The sequence below is a fragment of the Populus euphratica genome, unplaced genomic scaffold, assembly GCF_000495115.2.
Source record: "Populus euphratica unplaced genomic scaffold, PopEup_1.0 scaffold276.1, whole genome shotgun sequence".
NCBI classification, from domain to species: domain Eukaryota; kingdom Viridiplantae; phylum Streptophyta; class Magnoliopsida; order Malpighiales; family Salicaceae; genus Populus; species Populus euphratica.
The window spans coordinates 123,249-135,698 of NW_011500158.1; the positions used below are offsets into that span (position 1 = coordinate 123,249).

General features: G+C 33.0%; 1 protein-coding gene across 1 annotated transcript; it reads left to right on the forward strand.

Moving 5' to 3' along the window:
• Positions 1-5,233, forward strand: LOC105111148 (CRS1 / YhbY (CRM) domain-containing protein; the record flags this gene model as incomplete). The annotated part of the gene is made up of 9 exons (XM_011006421.1): positions 1-1,035; positions 1,347-1,827; positions 1,908-2,038; positions 2,958-3,308; positions 3,409-3,565; positions 3,644-3,936; positions 4,031-4,090; positions 4,201-4,290; positions 4,776-5,233. Coding segments are annotated over 9 exons (2,637 nt in total), but the record flags the coding sequence as incomplete, so codon positions are not given.
• Positions 5,234-12,450: the final 7,217 nt, after the last annotated feature.

Genomic DNA, 12,450 nt, shown 5'->3' on the forward strand with positions numbered 1-12,450 from the left:
CAACAACAACAACAACAACAAGAAGAGGAAGAGGAAGACATAAAAGAAGTTGATGCAGTACCATGCGTGAGTGATACTGTGAGTTTCAATTTACCAAATCGCTTAACTACACCTCCTTGGATTCATGGAGCCACACCCAAACAAGCCCATTTCGATTATCAACCTAGAAAAGGAGATAACTCTATTCATGGGGTTTTTGAGAATCTTGAAGATAATGTTGTAAATGGGGTTATAGATAAAGAAGAAAGAATAGAGAAGGAGGTCAATTTGGATAACAATTTTAAGGAACAAGTTGTCGACTTTGATGATGCTTCTGTTTTTCAGTTACCAGAAGCTAAGGAGATAAAAGATTGTTCTGTTCATAGGTATGCGGAGAATCGTGAAGAAGATAATGCCGAAGAAGATAGTCGTGAAGATAATGTTGCTAATAAAAAAGAAATTGTAGGAAAGAAAATTAATTGCAATTTCAACAAATTTAAGGACAAACATTATTATAATTCAGTTGAGTTACCAGGAGATAAGGAGAAGTCAATAGTTACTGATTTAAATGATGTGGTTTCGCTTACTGAGAAACCTTTTGATGGTGACGATGGAGGTTTTGGCAATATTGAGGTTTATAATGATGGTCATTGTGATTCATTTGAAAATTTGTCATGCAAGGATTTAAATGCTGTAGTTTCTGTGACTAAGAAACAACTTGGGGATTTCGAAAACGTCGAGGTTTCTAATTATGGTGTTAGTAATTCAAATGAATTGCCATGGAAGGGGACAAGTGGACTAGACTCTTTGGGAGAAGATAAGAGTAGGAAGAAGAGCAACACGGATTTTGCAGAGAGAATGTTGCCTGAACATGAGTTGAAGAGGCTAAGGAATGTGGCATTAAGGATGCTTGAGAGGATAAAAGTTGGGGCCACGGGCATTACGCAGGATTTGGTGGATGCCATTCATGAGAAGTGGAAGCTGGATGAAGTGGTGAAGTTGAAGTTTGAATGGCCGCTGTCATGCAACATGAAAAGGACACATGAGATTTTGGAGGTCAGTTTTTGCAAAAAGTTTGGTATTTTGCTTTTTTTACACCTACTTAGATAGGAAACAATTTTGATTATCTCATAGCTTTCAGTGACTTTGGCAATTCGCTAACACTTGGCTGAATTGTGTTGTTTGAAACTTTTGAATGGAAATGAATCATGGTTTTGGAGTGGATTTTTCCTACAAACCGTACTAAAATTTCAATACCCTGCTTATTCATTATTAAGGACATCCTGAATGTTTGTGTACTGCTATGCTGGTGGTAAATGCAGTAGATTCTGCTAGAACCTTATACAGATTTTAATTTGTTCTATCAGAGTAGAACTGGAGGTTTGATTATATGGAGATCAGGCAGTTCAGTGGTATTGTACAGAGGAACAACCTACAAATTTCAATGTGTACAGTCATATAACAAGCAAAATGAGGCTGGTATGGATGTTCTGCAATATGCAGAAGAAGCAACTAATGGTGCTACTAGCAGTGCAGGAATGAAGGACTTGGCTAGAACTATGGAATCAAATATACCTGATGCTGCTAAGTATTTAAAGGATCTATCTCAAGAAGAACTCATGGACTTCAGTGAACTCAACCATTTGTTAGATGAGTTGGGTCCACGGTATAAAGACTGGTGTGGTCGTGAGCCATTGCCTGTTGATGCAGACTTGCTTCCTGCTGTGGTTCCTGGATATAAATCTCCACTCAGACTTCTTCCTTATGGGGTAAAACCTTGTTTAAGCAACAAGGATACAACAAATTTCCGCAGGCTTGCTAGAACAACACCTCCTCATTTTGTGCTTGGTATGTAAGAGCTAATTTGGCAGTAGTTTTATTCATCAAATCATGTTTCCTTAAAGAGTTTGTTGTACTTATTTTTGTAGGAAGGAACAGGGAACTGCAAGGTTTGGCAAATGCTATGGTGAAGCTATGGGAAAGAAGTGCTATTGCAAAGATAGCCATCAAACGTGGAGTACAGTATACACGTAATGAGATTATGGCGGAAGAACTCAAGGTGAGATGAAAAGAACTGAGATGCTTCTTGAATGAAGATGGTATATTAATAGGACTTTATGCTTAAGCATATTAAAGTTGATTTGATATTCCAAGCAAATTTGTGTGATTTAAAATTGTATTGCTACTTGTAAAACCAGTTATCCTTTGTTTCTCTTGCCTGTTGTAAGCATCAATGTAAAAGGAAAAGGCTACGATATTTAGAGCTGTGGGCATAGTCTTTTTTTTTTTTTTTTTTTTCTGAAGTTCCTCACTTTAGAGCTGTGGGCATAGTCTTTTTTTTATTTTTTGTTTTTCTGAAGTTCCTCAAGAAAAGGTGTTTTCTTTGAAGATGCCAGTTTCGCCAACTGATCTTAATCCCTCCACCTGCACGGAAATGGTCTGAGCATGGCCATATATTGAGTGTGTCACACAACTCTGCATTTTCAAAGGTTGTTCTGGTATGAATCAGAAATTTTAGAGACTGTTTATTGCTTGGCATTTAATCCTACAATTCATTTGGGCATTGAAGATAGATTCAAGATGTTATAGTTTTTTGGGGAGTACATATCCCGTCTTCAGGTGGGACTAACATCGCTTCAAGATTGTAACAATTACAAGTTCACGGCTTCCATTTTCATGACCCTATAAAAGGAAAGTTTTCTTTTGTACCAGGTAAAATAATTGTTTAAAAATAGAACAAACAAACCATACACTGTTTGGATGGTTAATTTTTATTGGTTTTCAAGGTTTGATGCTCACTTTTCTTTGAAGTAGCTTGAGGCTACTAAAAAAATCTGTTCTGCTAAAGTTTGACGCCAATCTTCTGGTCTTGCCTGCCAGTTCCAACTACACCCTGTGGCACATAAGATTCTGAATGCATTGTGGTTGGCGGCACTGTTTTGTTTTTCTATTATGAAAATTGGAATTCTTGCATGCAGAGGTTGACAGGGGGGACGCTGCTTTCTAGAAACAAGGAGTACATCGTATTTTACAGGGGTAATGACTTTTTGCCACCGGTTATTAATGAGACACTGAAAGAGAGGAGGAAACTAGCTTTCCTCTATCAAGATGAAGAAGATCAAGCCCGTCAGATGACCTCAGCCTTTATTGGATCCAGTGTCAAAACTACTAAAGGCCCCTTGGTTGCTGGAACACTCTCTGAAACGGTGGCAGCTATCTCTCGCTGGGGGAATCAACCAAGCAGTGAAGATGTCGAGGAAATGATAAGAGATTCAGCTTTGGCTAGACATGCTTCATTAGTGAAACATCTCGAGAATAAACTAGCTCAGGTAAGTTAAGAAAGTACTAAATTGAATAATATGCAGAATATTGTGGGACACAAGGAGCTCTTCAGAACTTACTGTTTTCTGGGTTTTGAAATTGTTCTAGGCGAAAGGAAAACTCAAAAAATCTGAGAAGGATCTGGCAAAAGTACAGGAGAATCTGGAACCAACTGAGCTCCCAACAGATCTGGAAACCATAAGTGATGAGGAGAGGTTCTTGTTCCGTAAGATTGGTCTGAGTATGAAACCCTATCTCTTTCTAGGTAAGAAACGCCACTTTAATTATGGCCATGATGGTTTCTTTAGGGAAAGTGAAATATCCCTTGTGATTTCTATTTCAGGGAGGCGAGGTGTCTTTGATGGTACCATAGAAAATATGCATTTGCACTGGAAGTATCGTGAGTTGGTGAAGATAATTGTGGAACGAAAAGGTATTGCACAAGTCAAGCATATTGCAATTTCTTTGGAGGCTGAGAGTGGTGGTGTATTAGTCTCTGTGGATAGAACTACGAAAGGTTATGCCATAATTATCTATCGTGGGAAGAATTATATGCGCCCCAAGGCAATGAGACCTGATAATTTATTGACGAGGAGGCAGGCATTGGCCAGATCAGTGGAACTTCAGAGATATGAGGTAAGACAACAATAGATTACTCTAGTAGTTGGTGGTTTTCATGATTAAATAAGATACACCATCTGTCTTTCCATCTTATTTCTTTCTTTTCCAGGCTCTGAAGCATCATATCACAGATTTACAGGAAAGAATTGAGTTGGTCACGTCTGAACTTGTAAGACTCCTTTTCCACATTTTGTTGATGTGCTCTGACGCGTATGAGAATTAACTGTGTTAAACCATGACATTTCTTATGAACTTTTAAATATCTTATGTTAATTCCAGGAGGAGATGGAAGCTGACAAGAAATCTGAAGTATACAAATCCTTGTACTCAAAGTTTGATGATGCTTCTATTCTCAATGAAGATGAAGAGGTAAATGACTATTTAATATACTTTTCTGAATTGTGCATTTAGAATTCGTTTTATGTAATTTTTATGAAGCACTTTTATGTTTGTCACTGTCACTTGGTTGCAAGCTCAGCATGGCACTCAGCTGTGATCAGTAGTTTTAACTTTTGATTCTCTGTTTTGGCACCAGTAGCATTTGATCATTTTTTTTTTTGATAAATAATTTGAATTTATCATCCTTGAAGGGTGTTAAAGAGTTATATTTATAATTCATGCAGTCATTCTAAATAAGCTGTTATGTTGGTGATGTGAAATCATGAACAAATCTTTCCTGCATTGGCAATGAGCCTCAATGCCCCCATACTGATGGAAACTTGAATATCTAGGGTGGAACTTGCCCGCCCGGCTTTTTTGTTTAATCAACATATTAGGGTAGCATACTAGAAATTAAACATAGAATTTACAGTAATTATCGGACATGGAATTTTAATTGCAATTATGTAATATAGGGTGAAGAAGAGCCTATCTTTAAAAATACAGGACCCTAGCAGTGAGGAGGACAAGCTAGAAGACCAGTCTATGATTCCAACTGATTGCAGCTTGAGATGTCAGGCATTATAGATTTTTTCAAAGGACAACAAGTCGTATTTGCCAAGCAATGGACAAGATAACAGTGAGCAAGCATTTGAAAGAAAGGCTTCCCAAGATTATAGTGCATTGGAGTTCAAGGAAAGAGCATCCCATATCTAGCTGGATAATAGGCGAAGTAATCATCTTCTCCTGTTATCAGTGGAAAGGGTAGGAGATAGTGCTTTCACCTCCATTATGTGGGACGCAGGCTGGCACAACATGTAATATATCAATGTAAAATCTTGCCCTCGCAGTGATCTAATTGAGTAGAGTGCTCGTCCCTTCATTCACGTGTATAAGATCTGTTTCTATTTCAATGAAAAATGTTTTCAGTAGAGATTGCAAGCGTAGGCTTCCTGGCAGCAGCAAATTGAAGGGGCAAACAGCCGCGTGGGAGAACACATGCACGAGTGAATTTTTGAGGTTGGCAGATAATGCATGCGAAAAATTATCTTATTATAATACATACTGTGGTTTCAAAATTAGAACTCTATTATTATTATCTTTTTTCGTCACCTAAATTGAAATGATAAGCAAAATGATACCAAATACCAATAAAGTATTAGATTCGAAATTTTCAGATTTGGATGTGTCATTGCTTTAACCGTGTTTTGGATGGCAAACACTCTAATGTCTGGACACTCATTAAATAGTTTTCAAGCAAATTCATAACATCTACTAAAAGCTTGCCTTTTTCCAATTTGGTCATGAAGTTTAGGTTTTTTTTTTTTTTCTTTAGACTTATCTTAGTATTGTAATCTAAGCTTAATAGGTTAATTTGAGTTGATTTATATTATTTTTTTAATTAATTTTTTTTTCTAAACTTCATCTTTTATTCTTTAATTTTTTTTTTAAATTTCATCTTTTATTGTTAGGTTGATTGAGAAATGAGTTTTTATATTTTATTTATTTATTTATTTTTTATTGAGTTATTATGATTTTATCATTTGGGTGACAAATTTTACTAGTTAATATGATTTTATCATTTGGGTGACAAATTTTGCCCGTTAGTCATATTGACTTAGGTTTTTTAAGGTAATTTTTTAATTGATTTTTTTTTTAAATTTTATCTTTCAACATTGTGTTGATTAGAAATTTTATATATATATTTTTAATTTTCTTACACATATATCACATAAGCCTTTTCATAGATATAAATAATTTCTCCATATAAAATTCTATGTATATGTCTTATAATATACTTACATATTAGTTCTATATATCTTTTGTGTCTTAACTTATGAGAACAATCGCTTCTTTTCATAAATAAAAGAATATAATATGTATCAGTCTCTACAACTTTAATAAATATCTAGTATTTAAGAGAGTATTGACCAATAACATTTTATGAACAATACTTGATGTAATAGGAATCCCATAATTATAATAACTTCATAATTTTATTTGCAAAACATTGTTGTCTCATAGATTTTATTTTTACTCTAGAATCATAGATAAAATATTAGGTTTATTAATATAATATTATATGAATATTAAAGATAAATTAAGTGTTTATTAATAATAAATATGTATTTACATAAATATAATAATGTCACGTGTAACCAATAATTAGTTAAAAAGCATATTAAAATAATACTAGTGACATTATTGTTTAGATGACCAATATTTTTAAGTAGTTGATCACTAGTGATATTTGTATTTAAATGATTAAAAAAAATCTTATTAGATTAATTGACTGAGAAGGATCAGTAAACACAATGTCTAATTGTCGGTATAATAAAACTATTTGAAGTTTTAAAAATATATGTATGCATGATTTATAGGTGGATTTTAAATGGTGGTGTTAATTTTATTTGTAGCATTAATTTAATGAGTTATATATCCAAAAAAATATATATTTTATTCGTAAGACTATTATATTATAATCTAATATTATGAAACAATGTAATTATCAGGTTCCTACATTCTAGAGCCAACCATTAGATTATTCAAGTGTCATTTTTTGTTGTAAAAGTAAACTTTGTAATTTGAGAATGTTAAATTGATATGTATTATAATTTGGATATTTCATTTTGGGTTTGTAATTATGTTTAAAACAATATGCACATTAATATCTTATCATGGTATGTAATATTGTTCATCAATATCGAAATTCATATAATTAATTAAGATAAAACCCTAAAGGTGATTACATTCTAAATATTAAATATTTAATCATTTCGGGAACAAATTTCTAGTTGCTGTTTCCTCTCTTCACCTAACCAGAACAAAAAACTAAAAGTTTGCCTTCATTATCAGCTTATCATAACTCTTGATTGTGTACACTAGACTTTTTCTAGTTGCTGTGTATCCATGGGTTTGCTATTAGGGAACATATTGAGTTAGACTTGGGCCTTTTCCATCATCCATGAGGTAGTCCTTTATTGATCCATCCATGTGTAATCGTGTTTCAAAAAATAATTTAGCATTGTGAATGATGAGAGCTTGACAAGGATTCCAAGAGAGATATGTTTTACTTTTAAGTTGTTCTATATATGGATTTTATTAATTCTTGCTGTATGTCCAGGGCCATGGCCTTTTCCTTCTAAATTTACATCCTTTAAGATATTCTTTTAGGGTTTATACTGAAGTATATTTGTGCTTTCAAATATATTAGTGCGTTTGTTTTGTATGATATTATACAATCTCTTGGTATTTCCTTCAAACTGTCTAGATCGAGCCCAGAATCGAAGGGACCTTACATGCATTGTCATGCAGTTTAAAACTTCTAATATATTTCATTTCTATTAACCATCAAAACTGCATTTTCTTCTTCGCTTGATTGTGCACACCTTATATTGCTTTCCCATTACATCTACACATATTTTATTGATAGAAGAGATCAAAGCAGTAAACGTATATGGTTTGGTCATTTTTTTTTGGTTTCTTGGTTGTTGCTTTGTGGTATTTTAGTGGGTGGTTCTTTTTGCTCCTGGTTTTGCTGATCTCATGTTGGCTAATTTGTGTTTAGCCTTCTTCTTGGCCTATGGCCCTCCTCCTGCTTTAGGCTTTTGGTTCGATGCTTTTGTGTACGTTCTTGCTGCTTATTTGTTAGCTGCTCTTCAAAATTCTTAGGACTTCGACTTCTTTTCAGGTCTTTAGAGGCACTTCCCCTCTGTCAGCACATTGTTTTTTGCTTTTTATGGTTGTTTCCACTCTGTTTTTGTCCGAACAACTAGTGTGAACCGCTTTGATCATGTATGTTGATGGTTTTCGTTCCTTTGTTATTCGATCTTAAAACATTTGTTGTCATGCTTTGCTTCGGCTTTTGCAGTTTCTTTCTTTTCCAAAGATATTTACACAATTGCTTTTCTTTCTAACGTCGGAGGTAAGGTTGAGTTTGTTGGGGTTGAACTTTTCTCCACCCTGGTTTGTTACTTTCTTACAAAATTCTTTTTTTTTTTTGTTTTTGTTTCAGGTATGGCTCACTTGATGTGTTGGTTTTCATCCATGTGAATTTCAACCTTTTTTAATATCTTTTTTTGGCCTCTCTCTCTCTCTCTCTAATTTCTTCGTCGGTTTTTGTACATCTTAAATTAATTGTACATGGCATTCTTTACGAACTACACTACCCTTTCAACCTATTCTCACCTTGCATTTCTACTAGATGCATGGTAGCTTATCATTCCTTTTCTTTCACTTATTCACCTTTTCTGCACAAATTGTCACCTTTGGTAATGATTAGTTCCCCGTAATTGCTTCATGGTAGAAAAGTTTGTTAAAAGTAAATTAGATTTTGAATTTTGAAAAATTTAGAAACAATCCATTAGTTTAGTAGAATATAATTTTATTCAAATTAAAATTTACTTATATTAATTTAATTCCTTTATTGTCTATGATTTTATATTTACAAAAGACTTGTAATTCAATATTATTAAAAAGAGAATAACTAAAAAAGACTTGTAATTCAATATTATTAAAAAGCACATAAGAGAGAGAATAACTAAGAAAGTTTAAAAAGAAACACTTAATAAAAATATATATTATTCTCAATTTTCTTCTTATTCTTGAATTTTTAACTTTGCATTGTTGTGTTGATCTTATACCACACCTGCTTTACTTCCAACAAGTGGTAGCAGAGTTTAAGTTTGATTATTTGACATGGCTAATCCAAACTTCTCACTTTATTACTGTCCTAGGTTGACAAAAGACAATTATAAAACTTGGTGTATTCAAGTAAAAACTTGACTAAGTTCCCAAAATATATGGGAGACAATTAAAAAAGGTTTTGAGGAGTCTATGGAGTAATGTTGACTTTAACCTAAAAAGAAGCCATGCAAAAAGCATGAAGGAAAGATCAACAAGTATTAACAACCAATGTTTGAATGATGTCACTTTTAAGATAGTGGCTAATACAATTACTGCTAAGCAAACATCAAAAGTTTTGCAAGAATAAAATCAAGAAGTTGACAACGTGAAAAAGATATGTCCACAAAAGCTACGTAGTAACTTTGAAAAGTTACATATGCTTGAATTAGAGAATATTTCAAAATACTTTGCAAGAATGTTGATCATATACAATCAAATAAAGAGATATTAAGAGAAGATGGAAGAGACATGTGACATAGTTATAAGACCCGACCCGGGGGTTGACCCGGCCAAAAAGCCAGGTCCTAGATTATATGGGTTGACCCGGTTCAACTTGAGTCAACCCGAATCAAAATGAAAAAATAATTTTTTTTGAAGTTTTAATATTTCATATGAAAAAAATTAAGAAACAATCTGTCATAACCTAATTTTTGACAACATAAAAAATGATGAATGAAGAAAACATGAAAGAACAAAAATTGGGGTTTGGATCAAGATAGCATAAATAGAAAACTTTGAGGGGTTAATCATGTTGGATTTATAATTTTGAAAGAAATTGAAAGAATTAACTGGTATGGGGTTTCAATTAAACTTTGATTGGGTATAATTAGTGATATTGGGAGTTTGATTGAAGAATGGATGAGTTTGAAGACTTAATTAAGCTTAGAATTAGTTTAATTAATGAAATTAGAAATTCATAGGAGAGGGATGGTTGGAAGATTTCAAAAATTCCAATCAATAATTGTTAAGTGTTTAGCCTTTTCATGTGTCACCTTGCTAGTATAAGGTCCTTGTTGCCTTTTTAGGAATTCAATGAAATAATGAGTTTGTCCTTCAATTGTGTCTCTTTCTTTGATTTACAACCAAAATATCTTGAAAGAGATTCCCTCTAAACACTCACAAATATATTTTTAAAGCCTCGCGTGATCTAATAGACTCAATTAATCTCTTTTACCAAAATTAGTTTTCCATTAGAATTTTAAAAATTAAACTTGCATTTTGATTTAAAAAATAATTTGATGTTTATTTAAAATAATATTTTTTTATATTCTACTTATAGAATGACACATGAATCAAGCAACTCCTTCATTGAGGTAACTAAACTCTGAATCAAAATGCACAAATAGAAAATGAGCTATCATTCTCACACCATTATTCTTGAGACATAATGTCTTAAATGTATGAATAATGGTATGAAGTGAACTCATTGCTCATAGCCTCATGAAATACATCTCTTTGTAAAGATCAAACCATCATATTAGATAAGGCTAAAGTTTATTGATCTTAATTGCTTGTGTTTGAAATGAAGGAAGGCTATTTTTGTTATTCTTTTCACATTCTAAACAGTATATCCCTTGCAATTCTTTTTTGAGCCTGAATAATTTTTCTTTCATAAGAAATTCCGACTAGGATCATACCCTACACTGGAGATAAGTAAAAATTTCAATGAGAAAACATGAAAAAAACTATGAGAAAGCTGAATAGGCAAAAGAGCCCAAGAAACTCAATGACTAAAGGGCATGTCCAAATCACAAGAAAGATTGATAACCAAGATAAAGTGGACAAGCCCTAGAAAAGCAATGAAAAAAAGGTGAATAAAAAAAAAAACAAAAAAGAAAAAGAAAAAAAGAGGAATGATAGAGAGTCGAACTACTAATAGTGATCATTAGTCTTTTAAACCCTGAAACACTCTTTGAACTTTACAATCTTTTCTTTCATAACAAAAAACCTCAGCCTACATTACATACCCGTAAAAGTCCTTTTTAATCAAGTAAGCAAGTAACTTGGATTAATAAGCAATACTCTCAAAATGCAATGAGTACTTCTTTATTAGAGTCATGACATTGAAAATAAGTTATTCATTATTATTCATGCTGATAAAATATGTGTTAAAAAAGAGACAAGTTTTTCTCCAACAAAACCTCGAGCTTTCTCAAGTCTTTCACTTTGGAAACCTATAAGAAACAGAAAGTCACCTCATGATGTACTTTCACCAAATACTATATCGCCAAATACAAGAGCAAATAATCTCTTTTCCAAGAAAAAAAACAAAGGAATTGCAAGATTTCAAAAGTAAATGCTTTTAAACTTACATAAAAAAAATTTTTGTTTTCAAAATACAAGATCAAGATTTTAAGATTCATTCTAGACAAATATTCTTTCACTAAACTGAAAATGGGAGAAATGAAAAAATAGTCGCTTAAAAACCATTACTTGGCAGAGTTGCTGACAAAGCACACTTAGGGGCAATGACTAGTATAAGGGGGTAACATTATGTTTAGAAGAAAAAATCAATCCCTTCTAGAAAAAGAGATGAACATTTCCTACAATAAGGCAAGGGGGCATCTTGGTTTATAAAAGGCAGCTTAATCCTTTCAGCAAGTACAATGAATGTTTTTAAAAGTGAGATGGGGATTAATGAATAATCCTCCAAATTATTTAAAGAGATGAAAAATCTCTAGTAAGCAAGTGCATCACGATGGGTACCATAAAAGTTAAGTTGTGTAAACAAAACTGGGAAGAGATTTACATGGACCAACTCGAGTAGGCTAGAAGCTAAACGACAAAGATCCCAAATATGAGATAGTAAGTCATTATCAATCAATCAAACAAGAAGATTAAGAAGAACTAGGGGCCTATATTTCAAATCAGGTAAAGATGCATGCTGACACGACTAAAAGATTGATGTCTTCTCCCAAGTGCAGGAGTGTCGAAGTAATAAATAACCCGGAAAGACCGGGGTCGAACCACAAGGAGGTTAAGTGTATAAATTATAGATGACAACAACAACAACAACAACAACAACAACAACAACAACAACAACAACAACAACAACAACAACAACAACAACAACAACAACAACAACAACAACAACAACAACAACAACAACAACAACAACAACAACAACAACAACAACAACAACAACAACAACAACAACAACAACAACAACAACAACAACAACAACAACAACAACAACAACAACAACAACAACAACAACAACAACAACAACAACAACAACAACAACAACAACAACAACAACAACAACAACAACAACAACAACAACAACAACAACAACAACAACAACAACAACAACAACAACAACAACAACAACAACAACAACAACAACAACAACAACAACAACAACAACAACAACAACAACAACAACAACAACAACAACAACAACAACAACAACAACAACAACAACAACAACAACAACAACAACAACAACAACAACAACAACAATAA